The sequence below is a fragment of the Xiphophorus couchianus genome, chromosome 4 (genome assembly GCF_001444195.1).
Source record: "Xiphophorus couchianus chromosome 4, X_couchianus-1.0, whole genome shotgun sequence".
NCBI lineage: Eukaryota > Metazoa > Chordata > Actinopteri > Cyprinodontiformes > Poeciliidae > Xiphophorus > Xiphophorus couchianus.
In genome coordinates, this window is record NC_040231.1 from 27,487,059 (window position 1) to 27,508,262 (window position 21,204).

General features: G+C 39.7%; 1 protein-coding gene across 5 annotated transcripts in view; it reads right to left on the reverse strand.

The window, feature by feature from the left end:
* Window positions 1–21,204, reverse strand: part of unc13c (unc-13 homolog C (C. elegans)) — a 164,028-nt gene that overhangs the window by 68,040 nt on the left and 74,784 nt on the right. For all 5 annotated transcript variants that reach the window (XM_028014537.1, XM_028014536.1, XM_028014535.1 and 2 more), the window contains 3 exons: window positions 19,601–19,690; window positions 15,761–15,889; window positions 2,324–2,457 (listed from right to left, as the gene is read on the reverse strand). In XM_028014537.1, the coding sequence (XP_027870338.1) occupies window positions 2,324–2,457; window positions 15,761–15,889; window positions 19,601–19,690 (353 nt within the window). The remainder of the gene's footprint in view (window positions 1–2,323; window positions 2,458–15,760; window positions 15,890–19,600; window positions 19,691–21,204) is intronic.

The window sequence follows — 21,204 nt, forward strand, 5'->3', positions numbered from 1 at the left end:
TTGGAAGTCTTGAAGTGTTAAGATTTGCAGGAAAGTAACATGAGAGTGTTATTTACCTGATAACTTCCCATGTCATTAAAACAAAACATTAACAAACATAATATAATTAGGGTGTAAGATCTATTTAAAAGGAAACATGTTCTGAAATGTCTGCTGTTGATTCAGGGCTTTTTTCACACTTGATAGTTTGGTAGACTCGGTTGGATTGGGAACCAAAATTGCAACATTTTGTTACATTTTCAGCAGGTGCGGTTTGCTTTGACACTGCTCTGCGTCAAACCATCCAAACCCTTTGAACAACCTGTGGTGGCGCTGCACCAAGAACTACTGAAGGAAATGAGAGAGAAAACGCCGAAGAAGACCAGCGCAACTTCCTTCTTCACAACATCTAAACAAAAATGGAGTGGAGTCAAATTTTAGCGGTTGTAGGCTTTCTCTTTTATCTCAAGTTGAAGATCACAAGCTATTTCTCCCCGTCATGCAAGACTCGCGCCTTTATTTTGTCTCTGTTGACCTCAAAATGCCCTGCCGCTATCGTTCACTTCCTGCTTTTGGAGCGGTCTCCAGTTCGCTTGCATCTACATATGCTTTCAAACCGCACCAGAGTTCATTTCAACCGAATCATCCAAGCTTTCTAGGCAGAGTTCGGTTTTCTGGTCCACGTCAGAGTTTGATTGGGCATTCACACCTCGCCAAACGAACGAAGCTACAGAAAAATGCTCTGTTTCATCCTACTGAGCTACAGCCTCCTGTCTGCCATGAAACATTTTGCATCTGGAAATGCTTTGACAATCGCAAACATGACAGGCAAAACTCTCACAACACTGAAGTCCTTTCATCTTTGCCAGTAAAACCCTGTTTTACAGCGACTTCAACTCTGCTCCAAATATAAATAATTAACGAATGCTCATGGACGGTGGGCAGTTTTTACTACTGTTTTTACATCTTCTTTTATTATAGTTCTAAAACCGATAATGGGGTTGGATCAAATCTGTAGAGGAATAGTTCAGCTCTAAAAAAAAAAAGGCAGTAACTGGAAACCAGCTAAAAAGAGAAACACAGTTGTTGGCCACGTTTCATTAACCCGATAATACCATACGACCATCAGCCATCACATTTTAACAAGAGACCCAGTACTGAGTGCGTCGCCACCAAAACACGTCAGACCAGTCGGAGAATTAACAACGAACGTAAGAACAGTGTAATAAAGTGTCTGATAGAGGCCGGATATTAACATGGCTTCCTTTTGGCCCTGCGGTTTACGAGGCTCGGTCCCTGTGGGCTGAACCCATTTCCCACAGATGCAATCATATCCCATCAGATTGGTATCGGAGTGGCACACAGTCCATGAGATCAGCTCAGGTTTCTTTATTTCTTTTCTGTCATACGTTGCAGGTGACAACTGCTGCAGTAATATCCATATGGATGTCAGAATGCAGGTTTTTCCCACAGAACATTGTTTAATAATAAAAATGGGACCACCTTTACCAGTCTATGCCCCTTGCAATGTAGATTGTGCATAGGCCCGTTGCAATAGGCAATAAATCAATTAATGGCTTCATAAATTAAAAGAAATTCAATAATTTCCTGTTGCATTATTTATAGCTTTTCTCTCTCTTTTTTTTTTTTTTTACCCAAAACTGGATGACAAAATGCTTCAGTCTGGTTCATTGGTTTCAAGTAGCCCTTTTTTATGAAGGATAATTTTGTTCACAAAGACTTCATAATTCATTTTATTTATTGTTCCTGTTTTGTTTATTTATTTTGGCACTTAAAATGTCTTACAGGACCAGTGTTAAATGTTCATTAGAAATGACAGTTTATTGATCTTTGATCATTCTTTCTTGCGTCTTTATGACATTAGCACTATGTTACTTGAAAATGGTCTCAAAACAACAATATTATTGCGTTTCGCAATAACGTCTGGGACAATTTATTGGCCAGTAAAATTTGTTATTGTGACAGGCCTATTTGTTTGTTTTTTTCAAGAGTGACATTTTCCGTCCTTTAGTTTTCTAATCATATCGTAAAAAAAAATCGGACATATATGGTAACATTTATTGACATGTTTGTCAATATTTTACCAACTTATGCATTTTTATATACTGTCTTCAATTAGGAAGTATTCAGCAGATCTCAGGTGAAATTGACAAAGGTGTTTAATCCCAAATAAGATTACCATTCACCCATCAAACACATCGGCATCGACCTAAATGCAGTTTGAGCACGTATTTGATTAAATACAATACTAATCAATGACTAGATGCCTTGGGAAAAGGGAGAAAAGAAAAAGTAAAGTGAAATAAAATGAAGAAGTACATACTGATTAATGACTGGTGTGTAGGCTGTGCGGTCCTCATCGATTACTGATACCATAAGAGTGATGAGTTTTGGCCAGAAGTCCAGGTTCTTTATAGACGGACCCTGCTCCTCTCTGGGAAGCTCCTGTTTCCGGCTCTGTGGAAAAGGAAATTTAGATAAAGACTGGTGAAGCAGCGCTTCACTGAGCACCGAATTAGGAAAGAGACAAAGAATGGAATTGCTTGGGTAATTGCGGTGTTTTGCAGGGCGTGCACATGTATCTAATACTTGACATTCATATGCAAATTGCTAAAATAAAAAAAAATTGGGTCAAAGGAAGTTGGTGTGCTGAAGTCTGACCTCAGTGATAATGAGAAACATTGAGATGGGATCATCAGACTTGATTTGACGTTCCCAGATTAACTGGCTACATCATTCCCAAAAAACTAGTTAGGAGAAATACAAAAACGGACAATATGTGAATTGTAGGATTGCTGAATGTATTTTTCCGACTGCAGTTTTAAGCAAATCTTTGCATCTTGCCTTTTAACCCATTGAAGACACTTATTGGTTTAACTCATGCAAACTGACCCAGGGTTTCCCCCAGAAAACTGGCTAAATCCAGAGGAAAAATGTTTGAAGTTGACAGGAAATTTGAAAATATCACTAAGTAATTATGTGTAATTGGGAAACATTATTAACAATATCTAAACAGGTCAGCCAGGCTTACAATACACTGTCAGAAACCCTTTGACCCAAAAAAGTATAATATATTAAAGTAGAAATAAACTGTATTTTTCTCATGGTCAAAGGAACACCGTTTATCAAGATGATCTTATGACAGGTTGATTTTAAATGCTTCACTGAGTGACATACGAGTTATACAATGAAAGGTTGCATAACAACAAAAACCTGTTATATTTCTGTTATTATAATAAGGCTATCCGGCTGAATAGAAAGCAAAATACTATATCCCAATTATGCTAAGACATACTGTATATATGCCTTTCATTTCATGATGCTATGGGAACATAAAATTCTGGAATTGCCTCACAATGCAACTGAAACTAGCATACACAATTTGACCACTAGATGAGTCAGTGCTACAATTTTTAGACAAAATTCCTACACATAACTGCAACAAATTTCACATCCCATGTGTGATGCAAAACTGAGACGCTGCTACAGAATTAATGTGACAGACTTAACTATGACAGCAACCATGCAGTAATACCATTATTCTGTCTTTATACAGTGATGCAGTTTCACTCAGTTTGGCCTGCAGAATGCGTCCAACTAAAAGTGAAACCTGACCTGCTTTCTGAATAATTCGGCTCACGATCATTTGACCCCCCGGGGAAAATGGTAGTACATTGGAATGCACACTGTACAGAGAAAGTTATTGTAGATAATAAAGAAATAAATAAATAAGTAAAATGAGACAGCGACATCACATTAAAAGTAACATACTACATTCATGTTGTCGAATCAATAAGCTCTAGTATCTTCCAGATTATAACTTTTTTATTGAAAGTTAAAGGTATTTTCACTGATGTTGTATGTGTGGATGTTTTGTCACAGCCTGTTGCGGAAATCTCTCTTCCAACGTTACAGTGAAAGGTGTCAAATCCAAAACCACTCACTGGCACTACCATCTGTTACCCCCACACTGTGCATGACTGCACTGCTCCCCAGTTAGAAAGCAGCCATCCCAGTCGCTCAATCTGCCATAAGCAGGTTGCATATCAGGGAGGGAAAAGTCTACTCTGTGCAGAAAACACAGGTACTGGTTTGCAAAGTTAATTCTGCACAGAACCTTTTAGCACATCAGTACACTTTATGCTCTTGCACAAACTAGTTGGAGCACATAAAATTTGTAGACCATCTAGACTTTAAGAACAAACCCTTCAAATCCTGGGTGTGTTTTCTTGTTTCTCTACATGACAGGGTGATGCATATTGTATTTCTGGAGACAATATTCTATTAAAACAAATTACATTCAAAATAACTCTTGAATAACCCATGTTGTATTATTTGACAATACCAACAACATTGACACCATGTCCGTGTGTGTCTGGTGAAACAAATTCATTTATCCTCAACCTAATCTTTTTGACTGCAATCGATTCCCAAGATAATCAACTAGTCTCCGGATTGATGCTTTAAATATATGGAGATTCCACACATGTCATGCTGATGCGTTACCTTGCTGACTTTGCATTTAGGAATTCAATCTCACACCAACAAGAAACAAGAAAAGAGTTCACAGCTGATTCTGCAAAAGGCAACTCATTCCTCGCTAAACTCCTTAGCTGGAGCAGTTTAGGTATTTCTTCTTCTTTGATGACCTGCATCAAAAAGGACCAAATTTACTAACAATTGTATTTTCCAATTATTTTTGTTTCCTGAATAAAGATGAAAATGACATAATCTTGTCACAACATCAAGTGGACCCATGATAGCTTGTGTTGAAATTTTGACCCAATCACAATTCAGCAAAGAATTTAGAGGTACAAATCGTGGAAGCAATTGTAAGCATGGATAAAAAAAAGACTGTTAGCAATTTATAAGGTTTGATAAATGCACGTTGTTTAGGGAGTATATGCTGTACACACAAAAACTGTAGTAGCAACCATGTAAGAATGATATATTCACTTTGGCTCTGATCTTTCAAAGGTTTGCACGTACAAAATGCAAACTTGATCTAAAAACAACACGCAAAACAAGATTGCGTCCGCAAAATCAACCAGCACACCAGCCGCAATCCATTGAGCGTGTTTGCCTTCATGAATATGCATCCATATGGTGATCATCAGAAATTACGAAACTGTAGAAGGAGGGAATACAAATGTAATGACTTACCACCCAAAATGCAATTAACCAGAATCAGATTTGTGTCAATCAATTTCCAAAATCAATCTTTGTAGATCATGTCCAACACACTAACTTACTGCTTGTGCAAGTTTTTGCCTATTTAGCGCTCCTTATTTGTAATTTTTCAAGATCAGGTGCATAGAGATTTTTTTTAATTAAGTTCTGATTTTTTTTTAATTTCTATTTATTTTTTTATGTATTTTATACCTTTGAACTGCCAGAGAACGCATATAGAAATGAACACCTATAACTAAACGTGAAATATTTACACAGCTGACTGAAGTGCTAAGTAATGTGTATTGTCCCTTTTAAATAAAAGTACAAAAAAACAGCTAGTGATAAATAACAGGTGGTTACTTTAGAGAGCTGTAACCTGTAATTTTGGTTTCCTTCCCATGTGATTAGGGGACAAAAAGTAAAATAATGTCTCTGCAGGAGGTGAGTGTCTTTGCTAGTGTGAGAGCATCTTAGTCTAATGATATGCATACATAAAGGACACTGAAGGTCGTGTCATCACCATTAAATGGAACAGAGTGTACATCCCACTAAAATGTGCAGTAGAATCCCTTTCCTCATTGGTATTCACTTGCGACAAGCCCACATACATTGTCAGGGGTGATTGAGTGATCTGCTGTCTTTATACAGCCAAGAACACACCACCTCCAATTGCACTTATGGTAGGAAGCAAAAAATGCAGCACCGAGTCTAAGCTAAGTTTCCATACTTTAGTGGGTAGTGTCGACACATCAAAACAGTCCTTGTATAACTCCTCTGTTGTGTACATAGCGGTTTAAATGATTGGTTTGCTTGTTCAGGCTCCTGGAGTGGGAGGATTCGGCATTAGCATACATCGAGCTTCTGATCAATTCTACCAACGTGTCACGAAATATTGAATTTCTGATTAAAAGTTGGTCTCACGGAGTACAATCAAATTCCCAGGAGCATCGGCAATGTGTCGAACTGAAACTCCTACAAGTTGTCTTATTGATGTATTAAATGTGTATTGCTTGGATTATATAGCTGTAGTTGTGTTAAATATTATGCTGTGCACTGTTTTTTTTTTTTATCTTGCCATGTACATCTAAGAACAAAGCCTACAAATACGAACAAATAAAGACCATTGGGCATGGCCCGAAAGTGGTTTCAAGTACAAATTCACATCAGAGTGAGGTATGTTACACTTGGTCTTGTTTTGTTTGTTGTTCCATAGCTATTGATCTGGAGATTACATTACTTGTTGCAGAAAATGGTAGAAATTCCTACAAATCCGGGTTTGAAGGAAACCCAGAGTTTCACTTCTTTGTTGATGGACTTCTTTACTGTCTGGCTTGGAAATTATCTTGCAATGACGTCCAACTATCCCTCAATATTGAATCAGTAAACCAATTTCCTTCATGGTATATTTCCAGTTTTATTAATTTGTCAGCGTTACGAAGCTTCGATTCTTCTACCGCATTACAGTTTCCTTAACACTTCTTTGTAGAATTTTACTTTTTTTTTTTTTTTTTCTTTAACCCGAGCCCAACGCTGACCAGGAGCGCGGAAATGTCACAGTCAGACAGCTGGGAAGTGGGGTAATTGTCCCGTCAACATCCGAAACCGCACACTCACAAAAAAAAAAAAAAAAAAAAACTCATAAAAGCACAGACGGGGTCAGCGCCACCCTGTCAGAATGCGTACAGAGTAAAAAACTTGTAGGGTCTGAATCCCCGTCTCTTAAAACTGCAGGAGGATTAAAAAAGAAAAAGAGACTTTCTAACAAGGGAAGTCTTCATCTTTCTCTTTTATTCATTTTTTAAGAATGAAGGAAGAAATGTGGATCCCTTCTCCATATCCATCAACCAACTGCCTCTGGAAGCTGATGAAATGCATATGCTGCCTTTCTTCCACTTTTTTTCTGTTGTATACTCTGTCATTTTGACTCTTTTGACGTAGGTGAACCCGATAAACACAAGCATGTGCTCCTTTTGTCCAATTCCATTCCCATTCTTGTTGTTGTCATTTTTGTCAAGCCCTCTTTTCTGTATGATTTAATTGATTTAATCAAATGTTTTCCTTTACCCAGATATTGATCAGTTTACATAATCAACTCAATAAATTGCAGTGAATAAATAATGAAGATGTGCTTTTTTTCTTTGTCTTAATCATTTGGTTTTCAAAAGGTAATAAAGGACTATTCTCTTCTAAAGTACAAAGCCCAAGTCGGCACCGATAGTAATATAAGTTTACTAGGTTTTGACTTATGAAATTCTGAAAATTTCTAAAAGTTGAACATTTCCGAACTTTGAAACTCTGAAATATTCTAGAAATCGTAGAAATTAATCTAAAATTTTCAGAGTTTTTTTTTCTGGGATTTTTTTTTTTTTTGACTTTTCAAGCTCAGAAACGTAAAAGTTTGTTTCTAGAAAATCTCAGAGATTAATCTCAAAATGTCTGAGATTTTTTTGCCAGAAGTTTACTTCTTTTCTTCTTTAGATGAATCTACAATGACCCTAATAACTACTTTCACATTTTGTAATAAACGCCACACAATGTTATTACATGTGTGGCTTAAGGGATTGAAAATTGGATTTTATCAAATTTTTGATCATTACATAATGCAGTTTTAATTTTGTTTTATTACATTTTGAAACCCGATTTTATTATTATTATTACTACTACATATTCCATACCACAGTTCCAAGGTTAACTCAAATACTTACAACAAAAATGTCCTTGAAGAAATAAACAAAACATTAGCTTCCTGCCCAAGTTAATATTTTGTTTATTTCTTGAAGGACATTTTTGTTTTAAGTATTTGAGTTAACCTAGGAACTGTGGTTCAAAGGTTAACTGACATACTTGAGTACTTGAGTTACTCAAGAGGGGGAAAAAAGAATTAAATGCTACTTCAGTCACAAGTGGTCAAATAAAGTTCAAGTCAGTGTCAGTTTAAAACGAGCCAATTACTTTTTAAGAGATGAACATAGAGATAGAAGTACTTAAAGGAGCAAACACCTGCTGACTTTAGCAGAAGCATTTATGTGCTACTTGTGTAGAATATCATGGCTTCATGCTGTTCTGCTCCTCCGAAAGCTGATATTTGTCGGCTAACTAGCTGGTCTCAGTTCGCTAGCCAACTTTACGTTATATCTTTCCAAGGACTTGGCTGTCGTTCTTGTAAACAACAGAAATGAGAATGAAATCTGTGAAACAGGGAAGGGAGGACCAGCTTTGACTCAAAGTGCTAATTTCAGAAATCTTTCTGGAGTTTTGCTGGAGGGATTTTAAGCCACTGAAAATGTATGATTAAAAAAAAAAAGAAAGATGGTTTTTAAAACTGGCCCAAGCTGTTTCCAATTCCAGTCCTCGAGAGAGCACTGTCCTACAACTTTTAAATGCATCTCTGTGTCAACACACCTAAATCACAACTATTGCACATAATTAGCATATTAGCAGGACACAGTAGAAAGTTGAGTGGATGAGTAAGTCATTCAGTTATCTCATTCAGATGTGTTGGACTTGGAACAGCTAAAAGTTGGAGGATGCCAGTCATGAAAGACTAAACTTTGACATGTTCTACCTTAAACTTTAAGAACAGTGGTCTCCAACCTTTTCATTACCGCGGACCGGCTAAGACTTAGCAATTGTGGGAAGGAGCAGGGTCGTGCAGAGACCTAAGGTAGGGGCAGGGGCTCAAATTTAAAAAAGGGACACATTGAACAAGACTATTGTCCTCAGAGGAGATTTCTAATGCAAAGGAGATTTGCGTGATGCACATCATGAATTCAACATGACTAGATGATTCAGCTGTTATTAGTTTCACAGTGGAGAAGGAATTTGTGCAAGTAACTTTTTTCCTCATATCTTATTCAGTTCTCTGTGATTCATTTATGAAGAACAAATTCAGAAACCATCTAAGATGATGTGGAGACTGGTACCCATCTTACCGATTGGTGAGTTGCTCATTTCATCCATAACATTTCTATATTTTTGGAGATAAAATGTTTAAAAAAAGCATTTGTACAACAGGACAGAGGAAATATATAAATGACACAGCTAAGCAGTGAAAACCAGAGAAGTCAGCCAGCCAATGTTTTCCTTATGAACAGAGCAAGTAATTAAGGCAAGACATGATAAGTTGAAGAGGATCCTCCTCACTCCCAGTTCAAAATAGATCAAGCAGATGGTTTAGAGCCAGTTTCTAAATGTGACTGATGTGTGTCTAACTTCTGGAAAAATACTTACTCTCTATAAAACCTATCAAAAACACTTGTATTAATTTATTTGTTTACGAGTATTCTCATAGGTAAAGTTACACGTACGTATGAGTTGAAAAACAGGATAAATACAAAACTTACATTTATGCACATTTACTGACTTCAATTCACAAATTTAGATGTCTACTCATGCATTTTTAATTGACAGTAGTTTTATCTCATACGTAACTCCTTGTGTTTCCATAGCAACTAAAACAAACAAGAACCTGACACAGGTCGTGTGACATCATCATGTCATCGATGTTCTCATCGATGATGTCATAAAGGTTCAAATGATTATTATTATCATTTGGAATACAAGAATTCTCAGTTTGCTTTTCAACGCCGTTGGAGGTACAACACTTTGATAGAGAGACGATTTCGGACAGTGATTTTAGAAACCATTTCAACCTCAGTCACAATGATTTTAACTATCGGTTGGGGCCTTGGGTATCTTGTTACGAAGGGAGTAGAAAAGTTGCTGGGATATCGGATTAAAGATGAAGACCTTTCAGCAGAGAGCTCAACTGACGAAGGTTCGAAACAATTTGATTTTGACGTCGTCGCCGAAGATGATGTAAAACACAGTGTTGTTTCAAAGGAGAGCTCATCTGAAGATGAACAATACAAGTATTTTGGATTTGAAGATTTCTTTGAAGAATGTGTAAAACACAAGGATGTTTATGCAGAGAGCTCATCTGAAGATGGAAGATTTGAGTCCTCTGATTTTGACATTGTCTCCGAAAATGATGTAAAACACAGTGATCTTTCTTCAGAGAGCTCATCTGAAGATGGAAGATTGGAATACTCTGGTTGTGACATTGTCGCCAAAGACGATGTAAAAGACGATGGAATTTCAGGAGAATTCGAAGAGGATAAGACAGGGAAGTACATGAGTTTTGACATTTTTCCTGAAAATCAGAAGGACATCGATGCTTCCTCTAAAGTCGAAGAAGTTACCACCAATGCATGTTTGACAGTAAAGACATCTGGAGAAACTGCTGCTTTGGAAAGCATATGTCTTCCTGATAGCAAAATGGAGCTGGAATTTGAAACCTTCTCTGGGGACACAGAAATTAAAAGTTACACAGACCATTGTGAGAACCTGGACACTAAAGATAAGGATTATGTTGTGCCACATTTTGATGAAGTGTCTGAGCTTTCTTCATCAGAAGAATGGTCTTCAGATGAAGAAAGCTCTGAAGATGATGTTGAATTTGACCCTGACTATAACGACAGCATTTATACTAAGAACATTGATGCTTCCTCTAAGGATGAGGAAGTTGGTTCTGGAAGCCCAAATGCTGAGGATATGTGGACAGAATTTGGAGAAGTATATAAGTTTTCTTCATCAGAGGAATCGTCTTCTGAAGAAGAAAACTCAGAAGACGGAAATCAGAATGACACCAACGATTTCGATGCCATGGATGTAAATATTTACCCAGCCATGTATTTTTGCAAATTCTCCAACTCCTTTTTTAACTGTTGGATGAATGCCACAACGCAAAGCATCATTAACTTGACTGTTGTCAGAAGGTTTGTGGCTCAGCATCCTGAGGAGATTTCTGAACTTTTTTCAGCGACACCATTGTTTGCGAGATGTTTCTTCACAGCAATGTGCCATCCAGGAAGAGACTTTCCTCCACATGAAGTGTTTGCTGTTCAGAATGAACTAATTGATATTCTGAAAATTAAGGATGTGAAACATCAGGACAGGCCAGGAGTCCTGTTGTTTTACATGTTGCACTATCTGGCGGAGTGTGGCATCTACACAAACACTAAGTTATATACAACTGACTACTGTGAACATTGTCAGAAGTGTTCACGAATTATTCGTGACCTTGGTCCTGTCATTCCTCTGCCAAAGGAACGAGAAAATGACACCACATCAACTCTTCTGGACGATTATTGGAATGGAATTTCAGAAAGTTGCGACACCTGCAAGTCCAACAAAAAGAGGGATTGCTTTTTTAATGACACTGATGTGATGACCCTGATACTGCCATGGCCGGACAGTCTAGATGATAGACATCCTGTGATACCCGACCCAGCCCTGGAAGTTCCTGTGAAAAATGGAACTCAGTTATATCAGCTGTCCTCCGTCATTTGCTGGAGACATTCAACTGCTTCTGACACCAGCAGCTTTTACACATATCTGATGTGTGGAGAACTGGTGTTTAAGGCGGAGAATGAGCGGGTATCACTGGAAACGATCGACTGTGCAGCTGACGTTTGCAGCAATGGGTACATCTATGTCTACGAAAAAGCCACAGAAGGACAGGACGAATACAGTGTAGGGCTCAAAGTCTGAAAAACAAAACACAACAAGGGTGGGTGGAGGGGCGCAGGACGGGGGGCCAGAGTCCAAATAACAACAGAAAACAACCCATCAGGGTGGGCGGAGGCACCGGAGATGGAACCCGCGGGGAAAGTCCGGCGGCCGTCCGCCGCGTGGGAGGTCCGGCAGGTGTCTACGGCGCCGGAGAAGGTCCAGAGGACATCCACGGCACTGGGGACGGGAACCAGGAGGTGCGGCGTAAAGACAGAGACAGCATGATGACACCAAATGAGATGAGGACCTGACAAGGGTGAGTGGAGGGGCGCAGGACGAGGGGCCAGAGTCCAAATAACAACAAAAACCAACCCAGCAGGGTGGGCGGAGACACAGGAAGGAGCCAAATGTGGGTCCGGCGGGCAACGTCGGTACTGGGGCCGGGCCCAGAGCACAGAGGTCAGGCTGTGGGAGGCGGGTCTGCCAGGCGACGTCGGCGCAGGGACCGGGCCACAGGAGGCGGTGACAAGGAGTCTCTGGGAGAATCTGGAGGAGCACTAGGAGGCTGGTTCTCGGGAGGAGCACTAGGGGGCAACGAGGAAACATTGGGAACACTAAGGAGGTTGGAGGAGATGCTAGGGAGCTTAGAGGAGACGCTAGGAAACTCGGAGGAACTAGGAAGCTCTTTAGGGGCCAAGAACCCACTAACTGGGCCCGAAGGCTCACTTACGGGGAACAGGCCACGCCATCAGCCGCGCCCCCTGTCGGCCCGGTGTCAGGCGGCCGCCTGGAAACCCATCACCATGGGGACCAGAGCTGACTTAGATTTTACTTTTGATGTGTAGAACTTCACTTCTTCTGCCACTTTTTGCTGTATGACTGCTGAGTTATGCTATATTGGCATTCATTGGAATTGCTCATTAATCAAAGTGATTGACAGTTTTTCATGTGAGGTCACAAAATGTCCTTACAGAAGAAAATTCAGCATCATCTATCATCTAACATGTTTAAATAAATGACTATTGCTATTTCAGTAATAAAAAATTTATATAGTTTATATATTAATTCAGTTTCATGACTAACTAGTAAGACAATGATTTAAACTGGATCCCCCTTTCCTGTAGTCCACAAATGGCACATATCTTCGCTGTTTTACTGTGCAAGATGCCTCATCGTAGGCCGGGGTATTTCCCTGCTTGCCTGGACCCCGCGGCTGCTCTCATGTCGCCACACTCAGTCATTGGGGTCTGGAATGGGTTTTCTCTGCCATGTCAGAGGCTACCTAGTATATGTGAACATAATCACTTATCGTCAGGGCTTGCTGTAGGTTGAGGCTGATGCGTTATTTTCTCATCCACGCAGTAAAACGTTGATAGAGAGTCTTTCTACTGTGAAACGGCGGCAGATGAGAATGTAATTAGTACAAGTGTCTATCGCATAAGTTTGGTAATTGCTTACAACCCTTCCGGCTATTCTAAACAAAGGAAGCGTATTATTCAGCTTTTGAGGAGACTCCAGCCTCTTGCAACCTAAGACGACGTTAGCACTGTCATTGCGAAGGCTATTCTTTTTAAGAATTAAGCCGTAAAAATAGTTGGGTGGCGCTGCGTTTCGACTGATTACTTTCTGAAGTGAAACCAAAAGGGCAGAAAACCGAGGCGATGAAAATCACACACACTGAAAACTGCTGTCCTTCGGATCATTCAGATGTTTTAATAAGCCTTTTCTTCAGTGGTGTTTAACATTTTAAAAGCCTAGCATTAAAAGCCCTGCAGAATTAATTTTGTATAAAATATAACTAAATCTGCTCGGCTGTTGTTTTTCAAAGCATACTAATAATTATAAAATAAACAAGGATGACTTTTGCAAAAATGAGGTTACAAAAAATTTCTATCAAACCAATGACTGTAAAAAGAGAACATTTCCCCCCCCCTTTCTTTTTTCTTTTGACAAAACCAACATTTCTAATCGGAATATGTCCAGCGGAAAATAATAAGAATCCAGGAAACATAGCTAAGTAAACGGGGTTGAGAAGAATGAATTTCTTCTAACTCAGGGGTGTCAGACTCCAGTCCTCGAGGGCTGCAGTCCTGCAACTTTTAGATGTGCCTCTGCTGCACCACCTGAACAGAATAATTAGGTCATCAAGGCTCTGGAGAACTGATCTACACAAGGAGGAGGTAATTAAGCCATTTCATTCCAGTGTTTTGTACCTGTGGCACATCTAAAAACTGCAGGACAGCGGCCCTTGAGGACTGGAGTTTGACATCTGTGTCCTAACTCATCAAAATTTGTTTTCTTCATTGCACTTTTTCTTTTTATCTTTCATAACTGCTAGGGTTTCTCCTACTGCTAGGGCAGACAGCTCAGGCAGGGAGTCGACAGCCCCACCACCAAGGTCACTGCACTTGTTATTTGTGTAGCTGAACTATTTCCCTTCTCGTGTGTCCTCTGTCAGTACAAAACATCTGGTTGTATGTACACACATTGTTTCAAATAAACATTATTTTCCGTAAAAAATAATTTCAGCCACAACTCTCTTTTTTTTGTCAGTGCCTTGTCCAAATGAGCAAAACAAGAAAATAATATTTAGCCGTTTTTGACTGATTGCTTAGCAAGCTACGGTCATTTACTACTTTTGTGAGGGACAAGTACAAAGGGTTTACCACAAAACACTTTTAAATCCCTAGGAAGGGTGCTGGTCTGTTAGCTCTCCAAGCTACCTTTCTGTGATACAAGTCTTTTTTAATTTCCTTCTCCACACATAAATCCTCACTTATCGCCAATTTTCTTTTAGGGTGCCAGAGTTCAGCCTTCCAAATGTGGCTTCATCCCCCCTTTCAGCAACCTCCACTTGTTTGCATCGCTTCTGTTTGCTAACTTCATTTCTCTCAAACTGTTTTGCACATTCCTCAATTTCACAGATGAAAACAGATATAACTGGGAGCTGTGGGCCACGGCTGAATATGTTGTGTATTCCAAGATTACTCCTAAAAAGGTTTTTGTGCTCTTGAGAAATCAACATGGTCCCTAAAAGGATGAAATCAGTTAGATAAATTTGTCTGAGAAATGGTCCCCCCCCCCAAACCTGCTTTCATCTTTGCTCCAGACTCTTCAAGTCAAAGTTAAAATAAACACTGAACATTTTACAGCCTGGTAAATGCCAGGTGCGACATATAGACTATTGATTTCCAGCCGTGACGGGATGGATTTATATCTTTCCCAACATCGCCACCTATCAATACAAACACACTAAAACTGAAAGGGAAGATGTAACTTTCATGACGGTGCAAAGGTTTGCGTTGATAAAAGTATTTCCACGAGAGCGCGACAGTGTTATTAAAGAAAGATTTCTCTTCATTTTTTGCTGTTTATAAGAAATAGTATTAAAACATGGGACAATCCCCCTTCTGCCAAAAGACGAGCAGAAAACTCTTTGTTTTTTTACAGCCTGAACACTAGCAAGCTGTCAGTGAAACTGTCTTCTCACCCACTTACCGAAAGTCTCTGCTGTAAAAAAAAAAAAGCGTCAACTGCAGCTAAATAGGATAGATCAAAGGAGAACGGGCAAAGTGCTGATTCCACGCTGGAAAAAATAGAGCTGCAAAATCGTATAAAAAGCACAAGCTGGACTTGCTGCGAATGTCAGGTTTAAACTACGGCTACGGGAAAATAAGACTACCAAGTTTTTTGGAAGCAAAATGCTACCAGTATTGAAGCAAACTGTCACGGGAAACATAAAAACATTTGGATCACTAAGAATATATTTTATAAGTAATATATTACATTTATAAGGCAACACGATTACTTTGTTGATTCTTCGACATATGCCATCATATCTTTTGCAGCTTCTTTTCTTTATTTTGTCCATGTAGCTCAATCCAAACTTCATTCACCTTAACTAAAGACAAACATTTTTCACCAAACTTTAAACAGGAGGTGTTTCCACTCCTCCACAAACGTAAAATCCACAACTTGACCAAGACTGTGACTTGGTTCCCGTGCTGCTGTCTGTCCTCTGACGACCTCGGTCACTGAATGTGGAGGTAGAAATACAAAAACAAACCGGGATTACCTGGTCGAGAAGCTGGTTGTAGAGCTCATGACAGTTGTCAAAAATGTATTTGTACGTAGAGTCTAAACAAGCTTTCACGCAGTCCTTTACGACCATGCTGGCCCTTGGTGGACTCTGGAGCTCTTGCACCTGCAGAAGCATAAATACAAAATGGTCGCTGAAGAATTTATACAACATTGAAATCATTAAAAAAAAACACACACTTGGAAAGAACGTAGGAAAGAACAGCAAGTATTAACTTTCTGACGGCTTTGTATTGTGGGAAACCTTCCTGTAATTTTTTTTCAGCTTTCTAAGATATGCTACACAGTGCAAGCCAGTGCTAACAGGGGGAACAAACGCTTTTCTTGGTTACCCCTCAATAAAAACGAAAATGTTTGAAGCACATTGGACAGGCTCAACAGTTTTTCTTTTGTGGTTCCACGTGTTTTTCTTTAATTGTTATTAACACTGTAAATCTTAAATTTAAAGACACTAATCGAAATGCATTCGATAGACTAAACCGGAACAATTTTGTTGCGGGGAAACTTTTGGGCCAATCTCTGTGTCACCTGCTCCCAGTGCAACTCAGTTGCCTAGCAACAGCTTCGGGGCAGTGACACGACGGCTTATAGAGCGCCGTGCTGAAATCACTCCGACGGCGGCTCAGTGACCAGAATTGTTTTATTTTACGTCAGAGACAATCAGAAGGTGATAAAAGAGAGTCATTGTAGGAAGAGTAATCACCTGTGGTGGTTCGGTTTGAGAGCCATCCAGAAAACACGGGGAAGTTAATCACTCGGTTGAGGAGATAAAAGTTGATAAAAACATCAACTATGGTTTTGGTTGATGCGATTCTAATTTCTTTCCCTGCCAAAGCTACGCACAACCACAAAGCAGTTTTAAAGCACTTTTTCTTTTTCCCACTGTTCAAATTTCACAAAATACCAATGCTTACATAACAAGGTATTAACAGAACAATAACTCATTACCACTTTTCGAAAAGGCCCTCCTTATTGATCGCTAATAAATAGTTTACAGATATATTATCCATTCATTAATAAACAGTTTAGAAATTACTAATAATGGTTTAGGGCTGCAGCGATTCCTTGAATGATTCGAGAACCTCAGTTATTAAAATTCCTCGAGGAAAATCACCTGCCTCGAAGCTCCGTTAAGTTATGTTTCATTATTTAGCGCGCCGTGTTCCGGCCGGGTCGTTATTTATGTTGCGCCGCGCTCTCACTCCCGCCTCTGAGCTGTTGACGAGAGCCAAGTGCATAAAGTTCAATTTTCACGTTCAAGGGGAATTTCATTGATTTATAATAATGTCCAGGTTTGTATTGTTTTTCTGGGGAACAATAAGCATCTTTAAAATAACTGGTGAAAGAATTTACCAATATTTTTCTTATCAAGTTTTCATTCGATTACTCAATTAATCGTCAGAATAATCGATAGAATACTCAATTACTAAAATAATTGTTTGCAACAGCCCTATAACACTCTATTAATTAAGAGTGATAAAGAGACTTTCTGCTACAAATAAATATGTTTACATATGCTTATTGTGCTTACAAGGTAGTCTAAAACGTTTAGCATAACAACTCTAGATCAAATATAGAAGTGAACAGACTTGGTTCATTATTTGGCAAGAAACCAGTAGATTTTTCTTCTCCTTCTCACCCTTAGTTAATGCATAATAAACACTTATTTATGACTTATAACGCGTCTAGAGGTGAATTAATAACATATATATGAGCTATTTATTGAAAATCTATAAGGGGAGCCTTATTGTAAAGCGGTACTAATCATTCTTGTTTAAATGTTTAAACAAATCGGGAGTTTTTTGATCCCCTGATTTATAAATTAACCCTAGCTGGTGTTGGAGGCTCCAGCGTTTAGGTGCTTGTGCGGGTCACAGTATAGGCAGAGGCCGTGGCTGTGTGTGAGCAGCGGTGCACGCCGTACACACAGTGGGGCTCAGCATCGGTACAGCACGGAGTGAAGGCTTTGATGACCTAAAGTGACAGTTTTCATTCCTTCGCTCACAGCTGCCATCTCAGCTCTGCCTCAGTGCACCGAACCCACCCACCCACAGAAAGGGAGCTGGAAGGAGCCGAGCTTTTCTTGTCGCCTGGAAACAAGTCAGCATCCTGTAGTTTGCCAGAGGAGGAGCAGGGGAACGAGGAAAATGGCAGTGACTTTTTGACTCCAGAGCGGCCACGTGGTCGTTACGACGCGCAGAGCATTTGTAGGACTGTGAAACCGTTTTAAAGCAGGACGCAGCACGTGCAAAATAAATGGAATGGGTCTTAAATAATCTAATTTTATATGTGGGTGGAGGTTTTTACATTTAGAATAATCCTATATTATCGAATACAATGGATAATGCTTCAATTTCTTTGAGTTAACTGATCTTTCTTGATCTCATTAAAATGAATTAAAACACAACTTGTAAGATCCAGGCATCCATCCCATCATCCATCATTAATGGATGATGGGAACTCATTAGTACTTCTGCCTATAGTACACAATGAGCCAGAAGTAGCTACCTTTACAGTGAGATTAACTTTTCAATGGAAAGTTGCTTTTTTTTTTGTTTTCTTCCTGGTCGAGTCTTATTCTACTAAAAATACATAAAACAAAGAGAGAAATTTAGCAAGAGTAGCCCTTTTTTAAATGTCACACTTGTCATTTCAAAGGCTCTTCTGACACTGGGTCAAAATAACCTCCACTGGCATTTCAAAGGGCCATTGGAACCATGGCAAGGATAATTTTAAACACACTATGAGGGTTGTTTGTTGAAAACAGGTCAACACCTCAGAGAAAGACAGCAGCTCTGCAGCAGATGCTAAATGTATTAGCTTTTTTGCAACAATAAATTAATAAGATGATAAAGTGTTCAGATTTTAAATGGATTTATTCAGAATTAGCTGGAATCATAGTTGGTCTCTATCTGTAACAGAAAGTATTCAGTTCAGCTGAATACAGCTTTATTCATTCCCAAGAGGCTTTTGAAAAGGCAGCAGCAGTACAAACAAGATAAAAAGAAAAACTTTTAAAAAGTACCTAACCAAGTAACAGAACACATGTCAACACACACTCTGCTTTTTAACGCTGCTTAGCCCCTGCACCGCCAGTCGCCTCCAGAGGAGCGACACAATCAGTGTGTGTCAGAAAATGTAGGAAATTGTAATGGCAATGGGACTGTGAGAGTCAAATATAACATACAGCCCACGCATTCCTGTCATATTTTACGTACAATCTGTGTTAAAGGGGCAGTATTCTGTAAAATCTACTTTTTTGAGCTTTACATCATGTTGTAATGCCATTCCGTCATCAAAATTAATTCCTGGAGTGTTGCCTTGATTCTTTCATGCATGTTTGAGAAATCGTTTAATCTCCCGTGGCAACCATTCAGCATAGCAATACGCATCGCTGGACCTAGTTCTGTCTTTGAGAAGAAGCTCCTCCAAGTAGCTCCAGTTCCCAAGCTTCCCCGATCCAGCTCCTTCAGACTAGCCAGAAGCAAATAGCAAACACCTGGTGGAACCATGCATCTGCTGAGCTCATTTTATGAGCTACTTCTTAGTGTAACGCTGGTAAAAAAAATGTTAATGAAGGGTTTATAGAGGAGAGATGTGCTGACTTCCTGAAGGCGGAGTTTCAGAAAAAAGTTTTCAGAGCGACCAAGGCCCAATTTCAAGGTGTTAAATCATGAAGTAAAATTTCTATAACAACTGAAGGCAACGCAATTACTTGATTGTGCTTTAAAATGATGCTAAATGATGATACCTGGAAAATACACAATACTGCCCCTCTTAATGTCTGGCTTTTTAGATTCTGAAATCTGGACGTTACCTTCATTCTGAAGAAAGTGATGCTCGTAAGCAGGTCAACGGTGGACTTCAGATCCTGGAGACGCTCCGGGTTTCCTGCCGGGAAGTTGTCCTGCAGTCAACCAAAGAGAGCAAAGATAAAAACAAAAAAAAAACACAACATGAGGGGGGAAGGACATCTTTCTGGAAGCAGCCTTGCACCGTCACACAACTCCACCTGACACGTCATATCACTTAGTCGGCCCAAAAAAACAGGAAAATTGATTACGGAGGAATGCCAAGCAATCACGGCGACATGACAGTCTGTCTAATCGTTTAGTGGACAGGGGAGGCCTCTGCTGATGAAAATCCCTATTTTAGGGCCATGAAGTCATCAGGCGGCGCAGAGCAGCGTGACGGGGGCAGGGGGTGGGGAGCATATAAAGCCCTGACAGCTCGGAGGAAACGCATTACTGCTCCATGCATTATCCTACTTCTCCAGCTCTCGCCGGGCTCTAATAAAAATGTTCTCGTTGCGTCTCTTCCTCGACGCCGTCGATAAATTCACATCGGGGGCTCGGAAAACCGAGCACCCCGTCTCAACGGCGGCCTCCGAGCTCGACGACGGCAGCGCCGGGGAGTTCTGAGATTAACGCCGAGCAGCTGGAGCAGACCTGCGTCCACGTCTTCAGGACGAGAGCCGATGAAAGAGGCGAGGAAGGCAAAAAAAAGCAGATACAGATGATTGGCAGCAACAACTGCAGAAGGGTCTAAAAAAAGCTAGCAGAGAGAAAACAGTGCGGAGGCCCTTTAAATGTCTCACAAACAGTCAGCGGCCTACTGAGAAATTACAGTTTCTGTCCTCCGTGCTCATGATTAATAGGAAGAGTCGAATTTAGAGGTGAAAGAGTAGTAAACAGCCGCCAGGCAAACAAGTACGACACGCATCCTTATGAGCAAATATGCTATATTTGGCTGTTGATGTCGAAAAGAAAAGGAAAAATCAATAGAGGCTTCTGCTCTTGTTGTTTTTTGTTTCTGCCTTACTGATGCTGTTTCGCATCACCGCTTTTACAGGAACTACTCTATTCTTGAAGTGTTTCATCATGGTTTGTCTGCAAGACGCTGCAAGAGGCTTCTGTGAGTCCCTGGTGAAGACGTAGCAAGATGAAAATTGCACAACATGATTACTGTGAGGAAATTTGTCACGGTTATCAGCGTGTTAAAAATATGCAAACGGCATTATTACGAAATGAGGTTATAGCCATTATACTGCTCCCATTTTCCAGAAGCGTAAATGCTATCGTGTTATGATTCTCCCTATTAACAGCAACACATACCCAACATTGATTTATTTTTATTCTTAGGGGAGTATATATTTTCCAACAGCTTTGGAAAAAATGAAGAGACCACTGGACTGAACCCCATTGAAAACCTCATTGTTATTCCACCAAATATTCATCTCTGAGCTCTTCCTGAGTTAAAGCATTAGTATTGTTGTTTCTAAATGAACATGAACTAGTTTCCTTTGCATTATTTGAGGTCTGAAAGCACTGCATCTCTGTCGCCATTTTGACCATTTCCCTCTTTCCACAAATAAGTACTACATTTTTGCTTGGAATTTCAGAGACGTGTTGTCAGTAGCTC